This window comes from Littorina saxatilis, linkage group LG12 (assembly GCF_037325665.1).
Source record: "Littorina saxatilis isolate snail1 linkage group LG12, US_GU_Lsax_2.0, whole genome shotgun sequence".
In the NCBI taxonomy this organism is placed as follows: Eukaryota; Metazoa; Mollusca; class Gastropoda; order Littorinimorpha; family Littorinidae; genus Littorina; species Littorina saxatilis.
In genome coordinates, this window is record NC_090256.1 from 40,483,582 (window position 1) to 40,510,753 (window position 27,172).

The following is a 27,172-nucleotide window of genomic DNA, read 5'->3' on the forward strand; positions in this document are numbered from 1 at the left end:
CGTTGCGTATGACTTACGCGTTTTTTAAAAAGCTAGCGCGATCCCTGGGTTAGGGTTAGGGTTAGGATTATGGTTAGGGTTAGGGTTTGGGTTAGGTTGTTCAATGACCTGATGAATCTCCCCATGTTAGCGTATGCACATTGACCGCAATGAGAAGGATTGTTCAGGCAGAGTTTTCAGTTTGTGACACCGGCTTACCAATCACCCGCCCCATACAAATCATCAACTCCGAAATCTGAGTCTCTCTTTCTTTTACACACACAGACGAACAGGCAGACATGCAGACAGACAGACAGGGAGGATGGTAAAGAAAGACACTGACTGACCGACCATGGATAGACATATATATACACACATAGTCTCTGTTAATTTCTAGTATTCACTGGACTGTTGAAAACATACACATACAGAGATTCAAACAATAAATATATTCAAACATTACCTATCATTTACTCCTGCAGGTGACCAACTGAGGCGGTTCCATGTTTGGGTGACTTGCTCTTCAAAAGCCAGAGCACTGTACGTCCACTTCTTCAGAAAGGCTGACCTTTTCTCTGCAAATGTAGAATTATTGATGAAATAAAGTTAGATTTTAACTGAACTTTCCAGAATTTCAACAGATAAAAAAGTCTCAAAGTATACTCAAAGGGAAATCTTCAGTACCAATTAACATTTTAATTTGACAGCTGATCTGCTGAACTTTTTTTCCTGATCAGGCAAAGGTGATGCCAAAAATGTTTAAAAAAAACGTGGAAACTTTAATTCTGGTCATTTTGGCAACAAATTATATGTCCCCCCCCCCCCCAACAAAATCTCAGCCATATCCCTGCGCTCAGTCAGAAACTACACTACTGTTACACTTTCAGCATACACTGCAGTTCAACCAGTGAGTTAATTATAAGTACCTCGCTTCGCAAACGGCAGTACGTCATCTTCCAATGTAGTCCAAGGGGTTTCCCGTTTGTCTGTCAATTCAGCGGTAGATAGCTTTACTTTGGCACTTACACGGAACTCACATTTAATGCTTGGGGAAGCATCTAAGCTCTGCAAGACAACAACAAAAAAGACAAATAAGGGCTGTTGCTTGTATTTCATGTGGGACAGATGACATACACATGCAAATCAGGGTATCCTGGCTGATGGATCAACATTTCATTGTTCCCCCTCGACTTAAAAAACAACCCACACAATTAGTTAGTTTAGACAATACTCATCTGCGGTAAGCTCTCAGCACTGAGCTTTTTGACTGCAAATTTAGAAAGTCTTTGCTATAGCGGCATGAGTCTTATAGGGCAAAAAACAGTCGATCTACCCGCAGGTTACATTCACACTATACTTCACATGTATTTCAATGGTTAATCGCTTTACACATACGCAACTGGGTAATCTTAAACTTTAGCGTGTTAAATTCATAGATCATAATTCAGAGGCATTTAAGTCTCCAAATTTGTAGAACCTGCACTTGTAATCATAACAAGTCATTTTAGATCCCTTTGAAGTTACGGAATGAACTCCGATGAACTGTACGAATGCATTTCGTTTACATGGGTCAAAGAAGGAATTATCCGGTCGGGTCACTTTGTGCCCCGGACTACCCCGGACTACCCTGGACTACCCCGGACTACAAGAAATGTTTGGACAACAAAGACAGATCATGTGATGCCACAATCTATTGATCTGTGTTTATTTGAGACAATGACAAAAGGTGACGTTTTCATGTCAGTATGTCCCAAATGACATCACCAGTACATTTTTCATTCTATCTAATCTGTTTTCGTTCTATTTTTTCTAATAACATGCGTTAACAATTGATTGCCAACTGGAATGGAAGAGCACAAAAAGTGTAACTTGATATGTAGTTTCTCTGGAGGGGAAAACATCTTCCACTTTCATGTCAGTGTGTCCCATGCAACATACATTTGCCAAACAGCTATGTGTAAGTAGATTATTTGTTAATGATATAGAAAATACTGATCAACAATTAAAGTCAGTTTTCACATTCATTTTCTACCTATTTCTTATTTGCTTATTCTGTTGGCAATGGTGAAATGTCAGAAATCGTGTGTCATTCGGGACAGTAGACATGACACCTGACCTTTTGTCACTGTCTCATTTACAAAACCCAGACACACAATTTTAAGTCAAGTCAACAAGTTTATTTTCAACCACTGCCCCTGACTACCCCGGACTGCCCCTGAATGCACGCACACGGACGATTGTGTGTGTGTGTGTGTGGTGTGTGTGTGTGTCTGTCTGTGCGTGTGCGTGTGTGTGTGTGTGTGTGTGTGTGTGTGTGTGTGTGTGTGTGTGTGTGTGTGTAGAGCGATTCAGACTAAACTACTGGACCGATCTTTATGAAATTTGACATCAGAGTTCCTGGGAATGATAGCACACGCTTTCCCTTTATATTATATTCTTTGTGCCCCGGACTACCCCGAACTACCCCGGACTACAAGAAATGTTTGGACAACAAAGACAGATCATGTGATGCCACAATCTATTGATCTGTGTTTATTTACAAAACCCAGACACACAATTTTAAGTCAAGTCAACAAGTTTATTTTCAACCACTGCCGTGAAAAAAGCAGTGCGTTTAGTTTCATTCTGTGAGTTCGACAGCTTGATAAAAAACGCTCGCGCTGGACCCGAGTACTCTTCACACACACACACACTCTCTCTCCCTCACTCCCTCTCTGTTTCTTACACACACACACACACACACACACTGACACACACACACACACGAGTACAGACTCATGCACGCGCGCGCACGCACACACACACACACACACACACACACAAACACACACAAACAGTAACACTAACACATGTGCACAAAATGAACACACACACACCGCGCGAGAGAAAAAGACTACAGGGAGGCATGACGTCATGATGAACTTTTGAACGAACTGCGCCCAATAGTTTCCCAGCAATAAGCTGTTAAGTCCAGACAGACAGACAGACACACACACAATTAAAGTCTGCTGAGCCCTAGTTTTAGCGTACTCGGGGATAAACACAGATCAATAGATTGTGGCATCACATGATCTGTTTTTGTTGTCCAAACATTTCTTGTAGTCCGGGGCACAAAGTCTGGGTTTTGTAAATAAACACAGATCAATAGATCTGTCTTTGTTGTCCAAACATTGTAGTCCGGGGTAGTCTGGGGCACAAAGGGTTTTGTAAATAAACATTGATCTGTCTTTGTTGTCCAAACATTTCTTGTAGTCCGGAGTAGTCCTGGGTAGTCCGGGGCACAAAGTGACCCAACCCGAATTATCCGTGTGAGTGGACAAGGGAGACAACTCTTTCGTGTAAATGATGTCCCATGGTTGACAACGTACGCCATTTTCGGTGCATTTTCGTCGATTGAACAACCAAATTAATTAATTATGCTTAAGTTTGGAGCTCAATCCGTCAATAAATTTCACGACAAATGTTATTTGGCTTGCTTACATGGACTTGTATCAAAAATAAGTAAAGAGTCACTGGATTCTGAGCTATGAATTTAACACGCTAAAGTTCAAGATTACCCCGCAACTGTCTATCTTACCCGAAGCGCCTTTTTTTTAGATTCGCTTAGATAATCATGTTATATTTCTTTTATAAATGATCAAGAATCAAAATTCGCGCTAAACCGAAAGTCGTCTGCCAGTGCCAGGCAAGCCTCAAAGAGAGCACAGGCTGCAGCAAATGCAACACAGGACAGACACAAAGAAGAGACCACACAGTCGCACCAGAATCATTATCTCCTTGTCGGCACTGATGGCTATTCTGTCGTCGTGAGACCAAGAGAGAGATTGACGAACACTTGCTTCCACCGAACACACTTGTGTTGCCGCCATGTTGGTTTTTAGGTTAACCACTTTTTACCGCAAACTTGTCAAAAACAACTAAAAACTGGGATGAAACATGATAGGTTCTCTCTTCCTGTGTGTGTGTGTGTGTGTGAGAGAGAGAGAGAGAGAGAGAGAGAGAGAGAGAGAGAGAGAGAGAGACCTTTTCGGTATCTGAGCAGCTCTCGCGAGACACGCTCTTAGTTATGCTTTGAACATCGCGAGAACTTCGAACCTTGGCTTGTGCAGCTCGCACGAGATCACTGTACCGCATGCTTTGCTATGCTCTGCCAGTCACTGCTGTTGTTGTACTGGTTTTTGTTTTGTTTTGTATCATTCTGATTTTATATGGATTGGGAGTCATTGGCTCAGTCTTACTTGATGCTGAATTAATTGTAATCAGAAATACATTATCAGAAGTGATTAACACCCATAATACATGAAGTTGACCATCTCTGAGTAGACAAAGGATGATACCATGGAGATTTCGAAGATTTTGTTCAGGACGATGACGCCCTATGGCCAGTTTATTATATAAAGGGAAGGGAGATCAAAAACAGGCATAAAGATCCAACAAAGAATAATAAGAACTTGTAAAATCATATACCTGTGTTGTAATACATGCACTCTATCAAGGGAAACAAATAGATTATTGCCTAGAGAAAATCAGCAATTTGTTTGTAAATGACCACACACACACACATACACACACACACAGAAACAAAAACACAGAAACACATCATCAATATTCAACTGAAAGTTTATCTCCATCAATTAATATTATTGTAGTTTTCTTAGCATGTGAAAGGCAGTAAAAAAAATCCAACAAAACAATTCAATTCAAGCTCTTAACGAGGTGCAAAATTAGAAACTAAACAAAATATCTAAATTCTGCAAAAGTAGCAGCAAAATTATCACACACAAGCTGCAACTTTCTGCTAATCCTCACCCACAAAGGCTTGCTCAAGCTGCCACTGCATTATTCTACAACACAACTGTACAGTCTTTCTTGTGAAAGTGATCAGCACCATAGATGCGTCCAGGTTTTACATGTGATAAGAGCATTCATCCGCTTGGACACATACTAAACCTCAACTGCCTGGCTGCTTTCTGTGCAGAGTGGCAATTTGTGTTGTTACACTCATTTCATGACATCAAAGTCAACCTGAAAAATTAATTCAGCACAAAAAAAAAAAAAAACAAACAATAAACACTTTTCTCCGACTATTGATTTTGGTGTGTGTCTCAGTGGGTGGATGGTCTTATCCCATGTAAACTCCTGTGCAGATCTGATGTGGTTTACATAATCATTTACACAAGGACTGTATCTTTATTTATTGTCAACTGTGGATAATATTAGTCACTTCAGTCTGGAAAACGCTTAACATCTATCACAAGGCTTTCAGAAGACGATCTTTCTTTACCTTCTATGCGCATGCAATTAATTGTATAAGGTAAATTAAGTACACTACTTGTTAATTAATACAGTGGCATTTGTGATGATAGGACATCCATGTGACCAACCTTTAGTGTCCCTCCAATGCAGGTGTCCTCTCGGGTTAATAGATCAAGGGTTAAGGGAGTGTGTACTTTCTTCAAAGGTGTCCTGTCATTTAAGGGAGGCCTTACATTTCAAGTACTGCTGTATTGTGACCATGAAGGATCAGTCTGATTGTAACTTTTGTAAGAGTACATGTAACTTGGATAGGTGACATTTTGTACATGTGCTAGCAAATCCACCTTACATATATATGAAAATGATGATACATGTACATTAACACAGTACCACAATTGTATGCAAATGATCACTGCTATAATAGATTGGAGACAGGAAAAATGCATGATGGATGTTACTTATTTAAGTGGGTGATTATGCCTCAATCATAAGATCTACGAAAAGATTGCTCATAAAGGATGCAGACATTAAAATATCAAACAAACTGGGAACACATTTTTATATTCTTTCTCTTTGTCGAATTAGAATCAGAATATAATGGCAAATGCTCATTAATCAATTTTGGGACTAGCAGTTTAATGGCTAGTTACACTGCACAGTTTGACTGCATGCAACTGGCTTCTAAATACACGCCTGTCGCATGAGACAGTTTCTCCAAGGCAATGCACTTCCATCCTAAAATGCATGGTGACTGGCCGGTTTCATTCACTGATCAGCAATTCTATGAAACACAACCTGTCTTGCGTGTTAAAGCTGAATCAGTGAATACAACTCACCCACTTGCTGCACGCAACACAACATGTTGAATGAAGTGCTGCACAATTCTACCATTAACCCCCTGCCACTATACATATCAGGTACGTACTTTGCTATGAACAGAAAATCAACTCTGTCAAGGAAAAACAACCGCTGTATATCGCCCTTTGAATTTGCAGCAAGATGGTTGCCTCCCCTGGAGACCATGTTCTCAGTTTTGTATTATTATTATGATTTTGTTATTGATTTTTTAAAAACTAAATTCTTCCGGCAGTCAAGGGGTTAAGTACTATTGCTTTGCTCTACACACAGCACATCCCATTTCGCATAGAGACATCATTGATTAAAGCGGGAGGTGGAGGGAAAGGATTGCAGGGGGTGGTGGTGGTGGTGGTGGTGGGTGAGGGGGGGGGGGGGGGGGGGAGGCCACAGGACTGATTGCACTTGCCGCTGCTGCCAAAATTCTGTTTAGGCACGCGGGCTTGTTCATTCAAAATGACATGAAAAGCATTTCCACAGACTCATTGTCAAAGCAACATTATTCAGTAATCAATGAAAAGAAATTGTCTTGCAAAGGTATTGTAAATTATGCAAAACTGTCCTCTACGTTTGCAATGTCCAACCCTGCTTTCTTTCCTTGAAAAGTCACTCGCCAAATAATGTCACTGTTTCTGTTGAAGCATTTAAAGAGACAAAAATCAATCAGCAAAATCAACGACTTTGCTAAAAAAAAAGTTATGAGACTGATCCGTGAATCCCCACATTCTTTTCTTGAACTCCGTGTTTATTTGACATATAAATGTCCCATGCAAATTTTAAACAAACTCACATTTTGTCTTCAACAAAACTCACATCCTGCCGAACAGAAATGTAAATGTTTGCCATTCGTGTGACCTTTAAATTTTGACTTGAAACTTCAGACAATTTTGATCAAAATACTGTCGACAATGGTAAACCCTCCTCTTTTACATGGTTGAGGTAGACAACCCCATTTTAAGAAACATGCGCGCGCATGTGTGTGTATGTGTGTGTGTGTGCATGCGTCCATGGGTATGTGCGTGCGTATGTCTGAGCGTATTTCTGTGCATATGCATGTTTTGTACAACGGAAGAGTATTTGGTTGTTATCACAAAGAAATGCTTCATTTGTTTCAAAAGCTTTTTGGCAAAAGTTCACTTTTGTCACATATACTGTTACACAAGCAGACAAGAACAAAAGCTATTACTATCAGTTACCCATGATCTCACAGCAGTTCTCCATCCAACACCCCGACTACAACTGCAAAAGAAAGGGTGCACTTCCGCCACCGTGTCACAAGGGAATAGTCCACTTTATCTCTCATCCGTAAACGTACCCCTCAAGTTCAGAAAACTGGTGAAGATGACCTGCACATATTTTTATCAACATCCTCAATGTTGGTGGTGCTGCCATTTTCTCGAGAACCTGAGCTTGCCCTCTCATGGTCGGCCGTGTTTTTGGCATTTCGTTTGCTGGAACTGGCAGTGATCTGTGACCGACTCCTTTGGCGTCCGTCCAGATCAAACTTATTAGGGTCCAGCTTTAACCTTGTGTTGGAATCCCCGCCACTTCGACCTTGTTTCGAGGAGTCCCTGTTTATTTTGTCCTCCGGCTCGCCACCATGACGATCACTTCTGGTTTGTGTGTTTGGTGAATGCACAGAAGTGTTCCCCACAGTCGGAAGTGACGACGACGAGCCAACTTTTGATGAGTTCTCAGAAGGTTTTGGGGATGAAGACGAAACATCAGCGCTGAAAGCAGACTGGGCGTTTTCCCTTGTGTTGTTCTGTTTTGACTGTTCTCTGGCAGAGACGTTCGTTGACCCTGCGTGACCCTTCAACTGAGAACGGGTCGTCCTCGGACTGTAGGTGACGGTCGCTCCCGTGGGAACGATGGCTGTCTTCTTCTGAGACGTCCCTGACTCTGACGTTATCATATTTTCAACAAATGAAAAGTGGTCCTGTGACTTTCCACCCTCTCCAGCACCAGCACCGGTCTTGCTAGCACCATCACCACCTGCTTTACTGACATTGTTCAAGCCAAGCTTTCCTTTCGCGGGCACTTTTTCCAGTGGGTTGCCGTGGCTACCAGCCCCCAGCACCTCATCCTCGTCGGTGTCTTCGATGGTGTCCACCACAGACTGCAGAACTGGGGCGCCCGACTCGGAAGCCTGGGTGGAGGGAACGGCACAGTATGGGGGCGGGGGCTCGTCTAGGGTGGAGGGGATGATGGGATGAAGATGACTGTCACACAGGTTGGAGGTGATGGAGCCAGACAGGAGGTCATCCACGCTAGCCGCACCTTGCCACTGCTCGCCCGAACCCTGCCGCAGATCCACCACCAGTCTCTCCTGTCCTAGTCCGTAGCCTACCCTTTCTTGTGGCGGAAAGTGTGGGTAGAAACCTCCCGAATCCTTTTTATTTTCTGCATCCAACTTTTGCTGTTCGGCTTCCACTTTTTGCCGCTCAGCTTCCACTTTTTGCCGCTCAGCTTCCACTTTTTGCCGCTCAGCTTCCATTATTCGCCGCTCAGCTTCCCTGCGCTTGTCCTCCCTCTTGGCCAACTCTTCCCTCATCCCCTCCACTTCCATCTCTAGCTCCCCAGCCTTGTGCTCGCTCTCAGCTACCTGCTTACACAGTTTCTGCAAAATACAGGCAAAAAGTTGCGTACAATGGAACCCCCCTTTTAAGACCTAAAATAATCTGAGAAAATCAGGTCTTACATTATTAAAAAGGAGGGTGTTTTAAAATGAGGGTAAATTTGATAGAGGTTATGAACAGAAAATCTGCGAAAATAGGGCCTGAAAACGGGGGGAAGTCTTAAATTGGGGGGGTTTAAAAGGGAGGTTCCACTGTACCAAGTGAAACAGACAGATCAACAGACAAACAGACTGACTGGCTGATAGTGATACATACAGAGACACAGACATCCACAACCCCCCAATTTGAGGGCCCAGCTTATCAATGCAAGATGAAATTTTGTTTGTTTTTTCAATCACGCATAATTTGAGATAAACATTGCATAATTCAAAACAAACACACAGATCAAATCAAATGACCAGATACAAATATACACAGTCAATAAAAGATTCCTGTCAGATCACGAAAAAACATTCATAAAAATATTCATCGGAAGTTCAAGAATATTGCTAAAAAAAGATTCTGTTTTGAATAGATGCACGCCTTTTTATGTTCAAAGTAAAGTTTGCGTGCCAACATATTGTAGTTTTCCTTTGACGCTATTCTGACTCCCCCCATAACTCTGTGTGTGTGTGTGTGTGTGTGTGTGTGTGTGTGTGTGTGTGTGTGTGTGTGTGTGTGTGTGTGTGTGTGTGTGTGTGTGTGTGTGTGTGAGTGTGTGCGCGCGCTTGCATGCTATCTGTATGTGTGTGTGTGAATGTGTGTGTGGACACTGACCATAAGATCGTTGTTGAGTGTGCTGGACAGGTCATCAATTCTTTTAACTTCGGCCATTTGTTCAGATTGAGAAACAAACTGAGACCTGCACACAGAGTTAAGACAGTCATGTTCCATTTCAACTATGCTTCAAATTTTCTGTCAAGAGTGAACAACATACAAGCCAAACTTCATCTTTTCACCACTGAAATAATACTGTGAATTGTAACAAAACCAAGCTAACAATATAACAATATGAATTGTAGCACTAACAGAGACTCAGAATCTGTTCAGGCAAAATAAAATTAAGAAAATCATTACAGTTGCTAATGGGAACAAAAATCCATAACAGCTAATGGGAACAAAAATCCAAAACAGTTATGGTAACAAACGGATATTATAGTTAAGGGCATGAAAATTCACAGATACACACTAAAATAATAATAAATTTAGTTACACACACACAATTGTATAAACTCACTAACACACACACACACTCACTCACTAAAGCCAGACCAATTTGTTGAAGAAAGTTGGCTACTCACTGGAACTTGCGAAGAATACTCTTGACGGCTGATGAATTGGTCACACTCATGTTGGCCAGTGTCTTGTACTGTGTGTGTAGCGTGTCACCAAGGTTTGACACTGTCATAGAGATCTTCTTCACACCCCTGCAAATAACATCAACATGAATAGCCTCATACAACATAGAAACAAGAACTCGCAGTGTAACTGTCAAGACATGAGTAGCATGCATTAGAGTTCAAGTAATCAATCAGCGTATTGTTTTCCTAGGCGAGTTTACATTTTCAGTTTTATTAAACAATGCAATTCATCTAAACAAAAAGAGAACACAACAGTAACCAGGTTTGGTACATCTATTTATCGACAACTTGTCGCTGCCTTCTTCAGGATAGTAAAGAGTCCATTCATCTTCCAGAAACCTACCACCTAGAGCAGTCGCTGCTCTTTTCACACGCTGCAAGTGTTCACTCTGCTCAGTACTAGTTACAAATAGATTCTCAATGTATGTATGTATGGGGCGATTTACATAGCGCTTGACGTTCTCTAAGCGCTTTACATATTAATTTCTGCCGTGTGAGATGGAATTTTTTACTCAATATATCACGCATTCACATCGGCCAGTAAATCTCAAGCCAATTAAGGCGAATATTTACTTTTCACGGCCTATTATTCCAAGTCACACGGGTATTTAGTGGACATTTGTATCTATGCCCATACAATTTTGCCAGGAAAGACCCTTTTGTCAATCATGGGATCTTTAACGTGCACACCCCAATGTAGTGTACACGAAGGGACCTCGGTTTTTCGTCTCATCCGAAAGACTAGCACTTGAACCCACCACCTAGGTTAGGAAAGGGGGGAGAAAATTGCTAACAACCTGACCCAGGGTCGAACTCGCAACCTCTCGCTTCCGAGGCAAGCGCGTTTACCACTCGGCCACCCAGTCGAATAGGTTTAGATTTTTTTCAACTTTTATAATTTATTCTGAACAAGTACACTGACAAATAATATACATAAAAACAACGTTTAGGTTTCCGTCCCTGGTCCTCATAATTCCATGCAGCAGTCCCTCTTCTGGGAGGGAGGGAGGGATGCCTCTCCCCCCCCCCCCCCCCTGCTTAAATATGGCTCAAAGGGGCCCAATGACTAACTGTGCAAAGACAATGAAAGCACACATTTCATGCTTTGGATGGTTTCCATTGCCTGACAAACTTAGTCTTCATTTAGTTTTTAGGGGGCCTTCAATGTTGGGTCAACACTTCTCGTTGAGCTTTCAAAGAGAAGTGTTTGTGGCCTGTTTTGACTCAAAAAGGTAGGTCAAGGGAAGTAATCCCTTGGCCCATAAACCTTTTGTATCAGTATCCGAATGTTGCATCATTCGTTTTTCCTGTTTTACGTCATAACTTTTGTTTATTATTCACTATTTGAATTTAACTTGCTTTTCTTCGAAAGGTTCTATTTGAATATTATTTCACTCTACGTGGACTGAACCGCAAATAATGTGTTTGGACTTCTGGTTGTAAGAATGTTTGTTCAGAAATTGTATTACGGTATCACAATAGTACTTCTCTCAGATATAAAGACCTTCATGTAATAAACATATATGGCTGTTTTTGCTCAGCCTTTAGGCATTCATACACCTTTTTTCAGGGAGAACTTGTCTACTTCTCTCTGATAGTGTTACTGGCGACAAAATATTGACGACCTACCCAGAAGCTTTTGCCACCGTGACAAAGAAATGATCCATGGAGTGAGTGGTGCACTCCGCACTGACTGTGTCCGCACACATGAAGAACAGGAAGTGGTCTGGTTTGTGCGGGCAGAATCGTGTCTCCAGGTGCTTGTGCAAGGTGCGTTCTTTCATGGACATGCGTAGTGTGGAGTTACGTCGGAAGCTGTACCACCCCACCACCTCCTGCAATGAGATTTTACATGTTGTTTCTCAATGCCGTTGTTAAATAATCATTATCCTTAATTCACTAGTATTGTTAATGTAAAGCGAAGCATTAACAGGGACACAAGCATGCACATTTACATGCTTTTAAGACCCCTCAATTTCAGACTTCCTCCTTTTTAAGATTTTTTATTACATTTTCTGTTCATTAATTTACCTCCATTTTCAGACTCCTCCTTTTCAAGACCTGATTTTCTCTGATTTTTGGTGGTCTTAAAAGGGAGGGTCCACTGTACTTCATGTGCACATATTAGCATGTATACACTCTTATTTTACATTTACAGCAGCTGAAAATGTTTGACATTTTGTGAGCGCTGGAGCTCTAAGGGAACAAGCAAACAGACGCCACTCCAGGCTATTGATGATTCTATTCCTGGAGCTCTAAGGGCACACAAGCAAACAGACGCCACTCCAGGCTATTGACCATTCTATTCCTGGAGCTCTAAGGGCACACAAGCAAACAGACGCCACTCCAGGCTGTTGACCATTCTATTCCTGGAGCTCTAAGGGCACACAAGCAAACAGACGCCCACTCCAGGCTGTTGAGCATTCTATTCCTGGAGCTCTAAGGGCACACAAGCAAACAGACGCCCACTCCAGGCTGTTGAGCATTCTATTCCTGGAGCTCTAAGGGCACACAAGCAAACAGACGACACTCCAGGCTATTGACCATTCTATTCCTGGAGCTCAAAGGGCACACAAGCAAACAGACGCCCACTCCAGGCTGTTGAGCATTCTATTCCTGGAGCTCTAAGGGCACACAAGCAAACAGACGACATTCCAGGCTATTGACCATTCTATTCCTGGAGCTCAAAGGGCACACAAGCAAACAGACGCCCACTCCAGGCTGTTGAGCATTCTATTCCTGGAGCTCTAAGGGCACACAAGCAAACAGACGCCCACTCCAGGCTGTTGAGCATTCTATTCCTGGAGCTCTAAGGGCACACAAGCAAACAGACGACACTCCAGGCTGTTGACCATTCTATTCCTGGAGCTCAAAGGGCACACAAGCAAACAGACGCCCACTCCAGGCTGTTGAGCATTCTATTCCTGGAGCTCTAAGGGCACACAAGCAAACAGACGCCACTCCAGGCTGTTGAGCATTCTATTCCTGGAGCTCTAAGGGCACACAAGCAAACAGACGCCACTCCAGGCTGTTGAGCATTCTATTCCTGGAGCTCTAAGGGCACACAAGCAAACAGACGCCACTCCAGGCTGTTGAGCATTCTATTCCTGGAGCTCTAAGGGCACACAAGCAAACAGACGCCACTCCAGGCTCTTGACCATTCTATTCCTGGAGCTCTAAGGGCACACAAGCAAACAGACGCCACTCCAGGCTGTTGAGCATTCTATTCCTGGAGCTCTAAGGGCACACAAGCAAACAGACGCCACTCCAGGCTCTTGACCATTCTATTCCTGGAGCTCTAAGGGCACACAAGCAAACAGACGCCCACTCCAGGCTATTGACCATTCTATTCCTGGAGCTCTAAGGGCACACAAGCAAACAGACGCCACTCCAGGCTGTTGAGCATTCTATTCCAGGAGCTCAAAGGGCACACAAGCAAACAGACGCCATTCTAGGCTATTGACCATTCTATTCCTGGAGCTCTAAGGGCACACAAGCAAACAGACGCCCATTCCAGGCTATTGACCGTTCTATTCCTGGAGCTCAAAGGGCACACAAGCAAACAGACGCCCACTCCAGGCTGTTGACCATTCTATTCCTGGAGCTCTAAGAGCACACAAGCAAACAGACGCCCACTCCAGGCTGTTGACCATTCTATTCCTGGAGCTCTAAGGGCACACAAGCAAACAGACGCCACTCCAGGCTGTTGAGCATTCTATTCCAGGAGCTCTAAGGGCACACAAGCAAACAGACGCCACTCCAGGCTATTGACCATTCTATTCCTGGAGCTCTAAGGGCACACAAGCAAACAGACGCCATTCCAGGCTATTGACCATTCTATTCCTGGAGCTCTAAGGGCACACAAGCAAACAGACGCCACTCCAGGCTATTGACCATTCTATTCCTGTAGCTGGGTACACAGCATCTCATACTCAATTTGTTCACAAACACAAAATCAAAGAATGTTAAGTTATTGGAACTATTATGACAAAACAAAACTAGCACGGTAGCCAAAGGTCTTTAAAAGGGAACAGACAGGCAAGCACTTATGATACAGAGGATGAAATTAGCTTAAAAAATCTTCCCTGTTGCCATCAAGAAGGATGGCCGGCCAGATTTTGGATTTTTCACACACACACACACACACACACACACACAGAGATCATATAATCTTCTCTATCCCTCTTTCTGCTCTCTTCCATCACAGTCTATACCAACCTCCTTCCTATGGCTGTCACCCAGCAAGGCTGCCAACTTTTCCATAATAGGCACTCCCCCTCTGCTGTACACTCGGTCCTCATTGGGCCATGGAATGTGTGACGATACATCTGAAACATATTCATCAACCTGCATTTAGCTTAATAGTGATATGAAACACGAATTTAGTATTCATGACTTCAATTGACCTACACAACAAGTTTTACAGATTCATAACAAGACATAAGACAATATTAGTAACAAGACATAAGACAATATTAGTCTTATTTGAAATAACACACACACACACAAACAATGTTGTCACTGTAATAAGTGTGCTCAGCCAGTTGAGTAATTATCAAAATAAATCCTTCACCCCTTTCAGAGCATTATGCGGTTTTCCGAAAATATCATCTAAACCTGCACGCTTTTCTTGCCATAGCAAAACTCATTGAGGAACCACACCAGAGACAGAATTGGAACTAGGAGACAGTTAAGACTGCTTCATCCTGGGACTCTCTTGTGATGAAAAAAGAGGAAATCCCTTTTTCCAAGGGGGCTTCGGGGGCATGCTCCCCCGATTTTTGTTCAAATGGTACATAAAAATCTGTGCAAGCTGGTGCATTCTGAGACTAAAATTTTACTCGTTCGGATCGGGTAAATAAGACATTCTCCTCACCCCCCCCCCCCCCAAAAAAAAAACACCCACCAACACCCAACCAAACAAAAAAAACCACTCTCACACAACCATGGTAACATTGTAATGGTGCATACTTACGTAATGAACCATGTATCCATAATCCAATACTGGCAATAGTATGATCCAAGTGACGCCCCAATGCATTGAAGCTCAAAATTACTATTAGTTATCAGGAGTTTTCAGTCAGCACAATTTAACTCTCAAGCCTCCAATGTTCTGTTCCATCTTCACTTCTCTCCATATCATTCAGTCAACAAGTTATAGATACTGTGATGAAATGGGACGCGGAAAAATAGATTACTCCAGCGGAATTCGTAAGTTGTGCCCGCGGAAATCCGCGGAAAAGTCCCACCCCTGATCCTGTGTGTCCTTTCAACTTCTTCTTCTTCATCAATCTGCCTGTACTAACAAGGGTGTTGCAGAGAGAAAGAGCTCACGGTGAGTGGCGAGCCGGAAGCCCTTGAGAGTAGGGATGTTGTGTACTTTTGAAGCTCTTTTTCCCCTTTCAACAACTCTTCAAAGTATGAGACTGATCTACTACCTGAACTCTTTTCTTTCTCTCTCCCCTTTTCTCAACCCATATGATCTTTCTGCAACTCACTCCTAAAGAGTATCACTTTAACGCATGCATTATATAAATGGCCTTAAACTGATTAGGGCAACAACAAAACAAAAGTCTGTTTACGGTAACATAGGCACAAAAAAATAGGGTCGGTAGGTCGGGATTTTTTATTTATTTTTTCTTCCAAATAAACATATTTTAAAGTTATTTTGCCAAAAAACAGACCTTTTTTTTTTCCAAATGCCAAAAAAAAGTCTAGGGTCGCGCGAAAAATAGGGTCGGTCGGGATACCGTAAACAGACTATTTTTTTTGGGGGGGGCCTAAAGGGAAACTTACACATGCAGGTCTGGACCTGCGAGTTGTTGATCTGACTGTCACTGATGTGATCCTTGACATGGTCAATGACTTGCCCCAACAGCAGTCCTTCCTGTCAAACAACAACACATACTTGTTTATAATTATATTATTATAATCCCTGATAACAGTAACCTTTTCAAGTTCAATCAATTCTTCTTCTTCTTCTTCAGCGTTCGACGATGGCTGTGTCTAGAAAGTTCAATCAATAATTTGACAGCTTTATTGCCTAAAAAGACACCGTTCGACATTCATAACAAAGTCTAGCTGCTGCAAAATACAGTTAAATCCAGTAACATGTATGCAATTCAGTCAATGTATTATGATTTTATATATCCACCTCTCCTGCTTGACATCACAATTCATGCATGGAGGGAAAAACAAAGGCACATGAGTCAATTACAGTTACATTTGTCGATTTGATAAAGTTCAAAAATCACTTTCTAGGCTCCTTTCTTCCGAGTACACCTGATCACTATCCTCTTTGGAAACGGATAATGCGCATGTACTATGAGTAATCTTTGATCTTTCATAAACCACTCACAGAGTCAACATCTTTGGATAGGAAAGGAGGACAAGGATATAAAACAAGGAAGTTTTAATAAGACTAAGAGAAAAGGAAGGCATTATAGTAAAAGAAAAGGAGAGCCGAAACAAGTGAAAGATTAAAATAAAAAAAGTATGCTGCCTGTCTGAACGAATCCCCCACCTGAACCACATGGACAATGGTCCTCAGCGTTACCAACTGCGCACACTACGGAGGTAACTGTCAGTGTCAAACAGGCACAAAAAAGGAACCTCTTTTTCAAGAGTTAATTGTGTATTTGAGTGCCGTCAACTCATCGGTTTCCAACCGGCAAGCCATTCTGTTTACTAACTAGCATACCATGTATGTGTCCGAGCTGTCTTTTTCACTTCGAAAGTCAAATTATCAGTATATAAAATTACAACTAGTGAACTACAAGTGTATCAAATATCACGTGAATCTATGTTAAAACAAGGTATGTAAATCAGTGAATCCGGCTCTGGCAACAGCAGGGAGTCGGATTACTCTATTAACAGTATTTATCAATCAAAGGACAATTCCCTCAGGTTTTATCATCACGGCATTCTGCTAGGATTGAAAACTGGTGATGCTATGTATTGCTAATAGTGATACGTCAAACTCGAAGACAAACTAATAAAATTAAAATTAAATAAAATGTTATTAATTCGCAAGAAGGAGGCTTGTCATTAGCGGTGTTTGTATGTAAAACCCAAAATAGCATTATGACTCAGCCCACAAAACTGCCTGCTACGCCGTCTGACACTGAAGATTCTTTCTCACTCTTAGATTCAGAATCCGACTTTGGTTTATCAAATGGTGCAGTTAACTCTCGCTAAAAACTGCACTTGAAACAGATATGTACGCCATTTCCATACAAACAAACCAATTCATCCAAAATATTTCTGTATCTTCTCACCTGATTACCAGCACTGTTCGAATGGCTGTATAATAATGAAGATAACGTCGACCCGTCTATGAAAACGGACATTTTGTCCTAAATAAAGTTGTACTTCCGTTTGGGTTTATACAAAAGTAGGACCATTTGAAAAGCGAAAGTAGACGCTTGAACCACCCACCAAAGACTGGAACGTCAAAGTGTGCCGCCGAAACTGAGAGAGAGAGAGGGAGAGAGAGAGAGAGAGAGAGAGAGAGAGAGAGAGAGGTCTCGTCGTTCTCTCAGTTGTTCTCGTCACACTGAGTTCAAGTACGACTACTAACTCAGTTTTAAGTCAGTCTTTCTAGGCGGGCAACCTTCTGATCGATATCACTTCCAGACTGAGTCAACAGGGCGAGAAGTTCCTTCACAGTCGGGATTGGTCTACATATCATTTCTCTGTTTTTCTTTTTTCCTTCCTTTCCTTTTTATATTTTTATTATTCCAGTTGTTTTTCTCCATACATTATTTTACAACTTATTCAGTCTTCTATGCATTCCAAGTACACGCCGTAGGAAGGTATGGAAAACCGTTTGGCTCATAACCATTACACATGTAATAAATAATTCATACACGTGTAATAAATAATTCATACACGAAATATTTATTACACGTGTCTTTAATCATTTCTTACACGTGCATGAAATATTTATTACACGTGTATTTAATCATTTCTTACACGTGTATGAATTATTTATTACATGACGTGTATTAATAATTTATTACACGTGCATTAATCATTTATTACACGTGTATCAATCATTTATTACACGTGTATTAATCATTTATTACACGTGTATTAATCATTTATTACACGTGTATTAATAATTTATTACACGTGTATTACTCATTTATTACACGTGTATTAATCATTTTTTACACGTGTAATGGTTATGAGCCAAACGGCTTTCCACAGGAAGGCCAGTGTACGCCCGGTTTCACGCCAGTCGCCCGCGCCGCTGACAGTGAAAGGCAAGAGAAGGATCGAATGAAAATGCTCGTACAAAACATAATAATAATTATCCTCATCTCATTAATCAAGTTTGGACTTACTTTTGTTCTAATCGTACCATGTATGTACTGAACGCCTCACTAGCATGGGAAGATTTTGCTGTTTTTATGATAATCCAAGCACTGATTCTCCTGAAGCAATTTTTTGCTTTTCATTTTGACTTGAAAGTTCGTTCTTGAAATTTTGGACTTGAGACATACCAGCTGAGCAAGTAATTTTAGAGAAGGTGGTAATAAAGAACTTGGAGCGCCGAATACCAGGCTGCGCCTGGGACCCGGCCGGGTGTACGCCGGCTTCGCCGGCGCACGAAGAAAAGGAGATAAACGCGCAAAACACTGGAGACCTTCTAAAAATAGTAACGTGCAGTGACCTTCTAAAAATAGTGACGTAGTAACGGGAATATGGATTGACGCCACACGGAGGAAGGGAGATAATCGCGGCTGAAAACACTGGAGAAGATAAGGAAGAGTTATTGGTAGTGGATCCCGACAAAAAAAAAAAATCGGTTCAGCGCGCACAGCGCTGCGCGCTGAGAGCACGTGTTGAAATATCTCATCGATGAGGTTGTGTCCGGGGTGTAGCTGAATACTGTGTCCAAATTTGAAAAAGATCCACCGAGAACTTTGGCCGTGCATCGCGAACAGACAGACAGACAGACAGACAGACACTAGTCGTATATATATATAGAAGATAAACTCCACTCTGAACAAAACAAAAAAATTCGATAGTACTGATGAGCGACCTTGTTTACCTTACATTCATGGGGCCAAATTTGTCCAACCAATTTTTTTGTATTTAACTTAGAAATTTGTCGGATTCATCCTAAAATGTTTCCCTTCTTATTCAAGGGACGTAACCACTCGGTACACGTTTTCGAAGAAATCGATTTTAGGGGTGAAATCTATTAAATTTTACCACCAATTTTCTTCACATGCAAGAAACTGACATGCTTTTCGTCCATAAATAATTTCCCTTCTTAATTTTACCAGGAAACAACATTTCAGTCTTGAGTATATATCGAGGGGGAAATATGAACACGGGCGAAAGATGAAATCGTCACACCGGCAAGCAAAGAAGAAACCAGGTGTAACGCGTTCAGCTTTCTCCGGCATTCAGCTTTCTCATTCGGCTTCGTTGATTTTATATGAACTCCACACAGTGAAAATCCCCCTGCCTTCCATAGTAGGCTACTGATGATTGAGCTTAGGTAGTTTACATTCATGGGGTAAATTTCGTTCAACCAACATTTTATTAATTCAAACTTAGAATTTTGCTTCATCCTCAAGGGACGTAACCACTCGGTGCACGTTTTGAAGAAATCGAATTTTGGGGTGAACTCTATAAAATTTCACCTTCAACTTGAACTTCCTTACCTTGCAAGAAACAGACGTGCTTTTCTTCCTGAAATAAGTGTAGGCTACTTCTTTAATTTGACCAGGAAACAACATTTCAGTCTCGAGTACATGTATATCGAATGAGAAGGGTGAATGTCGGAGAACTGAGCTGAACGCGTTACGCCGGCCGTGGCATTCGGCCGTAGGCGTTGCCCTGAATGTGGAGAAAACATTCACATCTCCGGGGACGAATTAAACATCGTGGAAACGTTGCGCCTTTTGTACGCCCCTAATGCCAGAAGCATTTGTTCTACTCACATGATTATTAATCACAAAATAACCAACACTCGAGAGTGAGGGTACATGATATAAGCTCGAACGACAAAAGCTCGGACAACATAAGATCGAACGACAAAATCATCTCGAATGGACAAAGGCTGTCGCGACTGACACAATCTCAACACCCCCCCCCCCCCCCCTCCCGGTCTCTGACTCCCCACAACCCGGCATTACAATTTACGAGTGTGTGTAGTCAGTGTGTGTGTTAGTGTGGTGTGTGTGTATGTGGGGTGTGTGTGTGTGTGTGTGGTCACAGTGTGTGTCTGCGCCCGACCGGCCCGTTGTCTTTCACTTTCAGGAATACATTGTTACCAGAGTTTCCTCACGTTTATTACATTCAAATAAAAAGAAAACACACCAGTATATTATTCTATTTTATATATTACAGAGATGTTTATTACATTCGTCTACTGTTAACACAATCATGTCTTTTAATGAGTTTGTTTTAGCGTCAGCGACAGGTATTTTCAATGGAAGTGTACAGCTGCTTCAACTGTAATTGTTGGAAGCAAATCTGTCTGTCTGTCTGTCATACACACGGGACACACACACAAACACAGACACACAAACACAGACACAGACAGACACACAGACGTAAATTGTAAATACACACTGCGGCAGACCGTGGGCTGGGCTGATCGAAAAACTGGGCTGCGGCAGACTGGGTGGGGGTAGGGCAGACTTGGACAAGGCAAACTGGGTGGGGGTAGGGCAGACTGGGACAAGGCAGACTCTGGGTGGGGGTAGGGCAGACTGGGACAAGGCAGACTGGGATGACACCGCGTATTCTATTTTTCGCGCGAAAACTTGTACCAAATACTAAGTGTTACAACTTACATACATATATTCTTTCGAGACAGGGCCGAAGTGACGTATATTACAGACTGGAATCCATGTTCTAAATGACGTAATGACATACAGTATGGCGTCGGATCGACTTCTGAGAGGGGAATTTGACAAATGCGTGCAATGGATTCTTCATGTTCAGAATCTGGCAGTGGCTTTTATTTTTCTTCTAAACTGAAGGCAGACGCGCCAAAGACACCCGAAGAGAGAAAGGCTTTTGTAAGGACATGCATGCCTGTTTCTTTTCGAGATTTTGGCCTTTCTTCTAACATTTTACTTTCATTTTGTCTTTTCTTCTTCTTCCAATTCACAAACTGTGTCCGCCTTTAGGACGTTTAAACTTCAGTACGTGGAGTTTTGAGTAGAGCTAGTTTAATTAAATGGGTGTGGGTGGCCCAGCCCAGTAAAAGATTAAAACTATATACCCAGCTCTGTGGCAATCAGTGTTCAATCAGTCTCAGTTTTTTTATTTCAGTTTTTCTTTCTGGTTCGCTGCTGCCGGAAAATCCAAACTGCGCCCGACCGGTTGTCTTACAGGAATACATTTTTTACCAGAGTTTCCTCACGTTTATTACAATCATGACTTTAATATGAAGTTGTTTTAATGTCAGCGACAGGTATTTCCAATGGAAGTGTAAAGCTGGGTTCTGCTGTAGTGATTGTTGGAAGTAAATCTGCCCCCTGTCTCTCTCTGTCAGGTTGGGATGCTACTGCGTGTTCTACTTTTTGCGCGAAAACTTGTACCAGAGCCGGTATTCACACTTTCGAGAAGTCACGGCCGAAATGACGTATTAGTACTAATACAGACTGTAATACATGTCGTAATGACACTGATACAGTATGGCGTCGGATCGACTTCTGAGAGTGAAAATGAAATGTGAAAAATGTAGGCTACATGTAAAAGTACAGGTTCACAATTCTGGCCGAGGCGTTTATTTTTCTTCTAAATTGAAGGTAGTTGGTGGTGAAATTTAATAGATGCATGATTTCTCCCAAAAATTCGATTTCTTCGAAAACGTGTACCGTGTGGTTACGTCCCTTGAATGAGAAGAAAAACATTTTTGGATGAATTAGATTTAAAAAAAAGTCTAAGTTTAAATAAAAACAAGTCGCGTGAAGCGATATAAAAACATTTATAGTCAAGATTAACACCACAAACCAATCATCGCCGAGACTACATTCAGATGGTCTCGGCTAACCATACCCGGCGAAGACCGAGTATTTTCTTTCATTCTCATCACATTTGTAGAGTAAACATGACATATTTATATATTTGTGAATTCAAGAGAAGTTGAGAAGTCTAAGTTTAAATAAAAACAAGTCGCGTGAAGCGATATAAAAACATTTATAGTCAAGATTAACACCACAAACCAATCATCGCCGAGACTACATTCAGATGGTCTCGGCTAACCATACCCGGCGAAGACCGAGTATTTTCTTTCATTCTCATCACATTTGTAGAGTAAACATGACATATTTATATATTTGTGAATTCAAGAGAAGTTGAGGAATACAATGCAACCTTTTTTTTTAATCTGTTTCTGAAAATTCAATTTTAATGACAAACTTTAATGAGCAAACTAATTAACTAATTTTTAGGCTTCCAAGCTGAAATGCAATCCCATAGTCCGAACTTCGTCAAAGATTGCCGCTTAACCAAAATGTCAATCAATTTAGTTGAAAAATGAGGGTGTGACAGTGGCAGTGCTGCCTCAATTTTCCTCAAAAGCCGGATATGACGTCATCAAAGAGATCTATCGAAAAAATGAACAAAACGTCTGGGGATATCATACCCAGGAACTCTGATGTGAAGTTTCATGAAGATCGGTCCAGTAGTTTTCTCGGAATCGCGTTATACACACACACACACACATACATTCATACACTAGATGAATACCCGCTTCGCCGGGTACGGCTTCGCCGGGAAGAAGTCGAGCCGAAGCCGGGGACACGCCGGCTTTGCCGGCGCACCGCACGAAGAAATGGAGATAAACGCGCAAAACACTGGAGAAGAGTAAAAATAGTATAACGGGAATATGGATTGAGCGTTGTCGACAGTGACCTTCTAAAAATAGAAACGGGAATGTGGATTGACGCCACACGAAGGAAGGGAGATAAACGCTGAAAACACTGGAGAAGATAAGGAAGAGTTACTGGGAATGGATCCAGAGAAAAACCAAAATCGGTTCAGCGCTGCGCGCTGAGAGCACGTGTTGAAATATCTCATCGAGCAGGTTGTGTCCGGGGTCTACCTGAATATGCCCACCAAATTTGAAACAGATTCATCGAGAACCTTGGGCGTGCATCGCGGACACACACACACACACACACACGCACACACACACAGACACAAGTCGTATATATATATATCAATCAATCAATCAATATATAGATAGATACATACATACAGGTATCAATCAATCAATATGAGGCTTATATCGCGCGTATTCCGTGGGTACAGTTCTAAGCGCAGGGATTTATTTGTATTTTTATTTTTTTTATCTTTTAAATTTTGTTAATGCAATTTATATCGCGCACATATTCAAGGCGCAGGGATTTTATTTATGCCGTGTGAGATGGAATTTTTTTTACAGAATACATCATGCATTCACATCGGCCAGCAGATCGCAGCCATTTCGGCGCATATCCTACTTTTCACGGCCTATTATTCCAAGTCACACGGGTATCAGTTTTGGTGGACATTTTTATCTATGCCTATACAATTTTGCCAGGAAAGACCCTTTTGTCAATCGTGGGATCTTTAACGTGCACACCCCAATGTAGTGTTCATGAAGGGACCTCGGTTTTTCGTCTCATCCGAAAGACTAGCACTTGAACCCACCACCTAGGCTACTGATTAGGAAAGGGGGGAGAAAATTGCTAACGCCCTGACCCAGGGTCGAACTAGCAACCTCTCGCTTCCGAGCGCAAGTGCGTTACCACTCGGCCACCCAGTCCTTACCACGACCCTCATCTCGATTCCCCGTATATGTTAAATCATTTAGTCAAAACTTGACTAAATGTAAAAATGGTAGGACACATTTTACCCCATGAATGTAAAGTTGAGAACCGAGGTCGATCGTCAGTACTATCATCGGAGGGTGTTTTTATGTTCAGCGCCGGTGGAGTTTATACAAGATCAACAAGGCCTAGTGGGAGACAGAGTGGCCAATCTCACATCGCTACACCGGCCGTATTCCACTCACGAGATCAAATTCGTGATGGGGGAAAAAAAGGAATTTCATCGCAAAATCTGTCCGAGTGTCTTTACTCGGACGTAACCACTCCGTCGTTGCGTAGGTTTCGGATGACTCAATCGCGGAATGTGGGATAAAATCTATTGAATTACACCCCAAATTTGCTTCATTTGCGGCAAGAAACTGACATGCATGCGTCCTCTCTCTGGAGTAATCCTACCTCTGATCATACTCCATTAACAGTCATTTTGGCGGGAAAGCATTCAGTCGGGAGTACAAGTTACTGATTTTGGCAGAGGCTCGGCCGGTCGTCGTGGGTCCGTGTCAGTGGACCCAGACGGAAGGGTGTTTAATTGCAAATATCTCTTAAACCATAGTTAGAATTTTTTAATGAGCTTTTAAGAATGCCTCAGACACATAAAAAGCTCTTATGTCCTAAAAGATAATTATGTCTGCTTGTGTGAGGTTGGGTGTGTGTTAAAATGTGTTGTGCAATATGGCATGAAAATCTTTTTAGATTTGTTGTTAAAAATTACAGCTTTGTATACCCTGTTTATTATTTTTTTACGAAGTAATGATAGTTAAATAGTCTTTTATGTTTTTTATTTGATCGACCTTTTTAGGATTATGGAGTTTTATGCACTGCCTTTTATTGATAACTAAATTTTTGTATTCGAAATAGTCCACTGTAGTCGGTGTAGGCCTTAAGCTTTTTTTTTTTTTTTAATTGTTTGTCCAGTATTTAATTTAATTCTCTATTTTTGTATGAACTCAAATGTTTAGTGTTTTTAGTATTGTCTTGTTAGCCTAAGTTCTATTTAATCAGAGTATGTTTGCGTGTGCTTATACCTAGTGATATTGTAAAGCGCATAGTGCTTTTAGTTATGCGCTATAGAAATCTCCTTAATAAATAAATAAATAAATAAATTAAATTTCAGCGAGAAGTAATTAAAAAAAAAACAAAGGTCAAATTTAGACTACACACGGAAGACATCGTGGGGCCGTGCGGACCCATGTTTCTCAAACTGAAGGAACCGTTACATAAAAACTAGGGAGAGAAGTCACAAACCTTCAGGTATTGGCTCTGAACATCATTTTATACGATCTGTTGGAGTTGATAAGCAAGTCGCGTGGAGCGAAATTAATACATAACAATAACATCTACCGAAGGTTATTCACGTTTTTCCTTTTTTGAGGAGCTTTAGTCCGCACTGTAATAATTAAATTAATAATGTAATTTAATTACTTCTCGCGGAAATTTAACCGCGGCGTCTACGGAAGGGGATGCACGTTTTTGCTTCTTTGGAAAGCATGGGTCTACGGAAGGGCGGTATGCATATTTTTCCTTCTTTGAGAAGCATGGGTCCGCACGGCCCCACGATGTCTTCCGTGTGTAGTCGATAACAAACACTGCCGATAACACGGGATCGTCTGCAACTGGTCGTACTCCTGTCAGTATCAACTGAGCCATACAATAATGGATGCTTGTTTCGTTTCTATCTCCCTTCACGCAAGGCTGTAACACTTCCGGCACATCTCCACGACAGCCACTCCCTAGTTTTCAATCCCAACCAACCAGCAATTTACTTGTCTGCTTTGCGCGATCCCGCTGATTTCATCCCGCATTGTGCTGCTCAACCGTCACACGCGGTTGCCGTTCATTCATAACTTGGCAGCGAGCCGAGAGCGAAAAAAACAAGTCGCGTAAGGCGAAAATACAATATTTAGTCAAGTAGCTGTCGAACTCACAGAATAAAACTGAACGCAATGCCATTTTTCAGCAAGACCGTATACTCGTAGCATCGTCAGTCCACCGCTCATGGCAAAGGCAGTGAAATTGACAAGAAGAGCGGGGTAGTAGTTGCGCTAAAAAGGATAGCACGCTTTTCTGTACCTCTCTTTGTTTTAACTTTCTGAGCGTGTTTTTAATCCAAACATATCATATTTATATGTTTTTGGAATCAGGAACCGACAAGGAATAAGATGAAAGTGTTTTTAAATTGATTTCGACAATTTAATTTTGATAATAATTTTTATATATTTAATTTTCAGAGCTTGTTTTTAATCCGAATATAACATATTTATATGTTTTTGGAATCAGCAAATGATGGAGAATAAGATAAACGTAAATTTGGATCGTTTTATAAATTTTTATTTTTTTTTACAATTTTCAGATTTTTAATGACCAAAGTCATTAATTAATTTTTAAGCCACCAAGCTGAAATGCAATACCGAACCCCGGGCTTCGTCGAAGATTACTTGACCAAAATTTCAACCAATTTGGTTGAAAAATGAGGGCGTGACAGTGCCGCCTCAACTTTCACGAAAAGCCGGATATGACGTCATCAAAGACATTTATCAAAAAAATGAAAAAAACGTTCGGGGATTTCATACCCAGGAACTCTCATGTCAAATTTCATAAAGATCGGTCCAGTAGTTTAGTCTGAATCGCTCTACACACACACACACACAGACACACACACACACGCACACACGCACATACACCACGACCCTCGTTTCGATTCCCCCTCGATGTTAAAATATTTAGTCAAAACTTGACTAAATATAAAAAGAACAAAAACTACAAACACACAGCGCGGGAGAGACGAGAAAGCACACACGGCGTGTTTTGACCACGAGATTCGACGAGACGTAGTGTACCGTCCCTGACCGACTGACCTTGAAGCTCCTTACACTTGGGGAAAAAGCCGGTCACTGCTCAGTGTGTTGTGGCATTTCCTTACCACTCATCATGTCGGTGGCGGATGTTCAGAATCGTCAATGGCGAAAGTTCGATCCTTACATCGTCCCCGTGGACAAGAACGCGGTGAGTACATAATCGGATGGGGGTTTCATCATCACCGGATACCATTTTCATTCATGAAACATGTGCCCTTTTGTTTATGTTGAGCGCATTCGCCGAGGGCCGATACAGTGTACTTCCTGTGTATGCTTTGTTCTGCTTGGCTACCTGCGTTGTTGATGAGTTTGTACTCAGTGAACGTGTGGGATGATCGCTGCTTTCTCTGTCGAAACTGAGTGCAGACGGTTCGTTGATTTTTATACGACTTATTAAAGAC

General features: G+C 41.7%; 3 protein-coding genes across 4 annotated transcripts in view; 1 reads left to right on the top strand and 2 right to left on the bottom strand.

The window, feature by feature from the left end:
* Positions 1–3,854, bottom strand: part of LOC138981941 (uncharacterized) — a 28,590-nt gene extending 24,736 nt beyond the window's left edge. The window contains exons 1-3 of the mRNA XM_070355119.1: positions 3,741–3,854; positions 906–1,044; positions 443–554 (exon numbers count right to left, since the gene is read on the bottom strand). Coding sequence (XP_070211220.1) covers positions 443–554; positions 906–1,044; positions 3,741–3,848 — 359 coding nt within the window. The 5' untranslated portion in view covers positions 3,849–3,854. The remainder of the gene's footprint in view (positions 1–442; positions 555–905; positions 1,045–3,740) is intronic.
* Positions 3,855–4,581: 727 nt separating this feature from the next.
* Positions 4,582–17,444, bottom strand: LOC138981942 (BRISC complex subunit Abraxas 2-like). Its single transcript, XM_070355120.1, has 7 exons — positions 17,347–17,444; positions 15,866–15,956; positions 14,288–14,397; positions 11,699–11,904; positions 10,010–10,135; positions 9,486–9,570; positions 4,582–8,710 (listed from the first exon to the last, which is right to left on the bottom strand). Exons 1-7 carry the CDS (start codon positions 17,416–17,418, stop codon positions 7,415–7,417), a joined length of 1,986 nt encoding a protein of 661 aa, XP_070211221.1. The 5' UTR covers positions 17,419–17,444; the 3' UTR covers positions 4,582–7,414.
* Positions 17,445–20,981: 3,537 nt separating this feature from the next.
* LOC138981943 (hexokinase-2-like) overlaps positions 20,982–27,172 on the top strand; it is a 69,162-nt gene continuing 62,971 nt past the window's right edge. Inside the window, exon 1 of one of the 2 annotated variants that reach the window (XM_070355123.1) lies at positions 20,982–21,114. In XM_070355123.1, the coding sequence (XP_070211224.1) occupies positions 21,010–21,114 (105 nt within the window). In that variant the 5' untranslated portion in view covers positions 20,982–21,009. Of the gene's footprint in view, positions 21,115–26,720; positions 26,920–27,172 lie in introns of those variants that run through there. The other variant, XM_070355126.1, reaches the window with a different exon arrangement.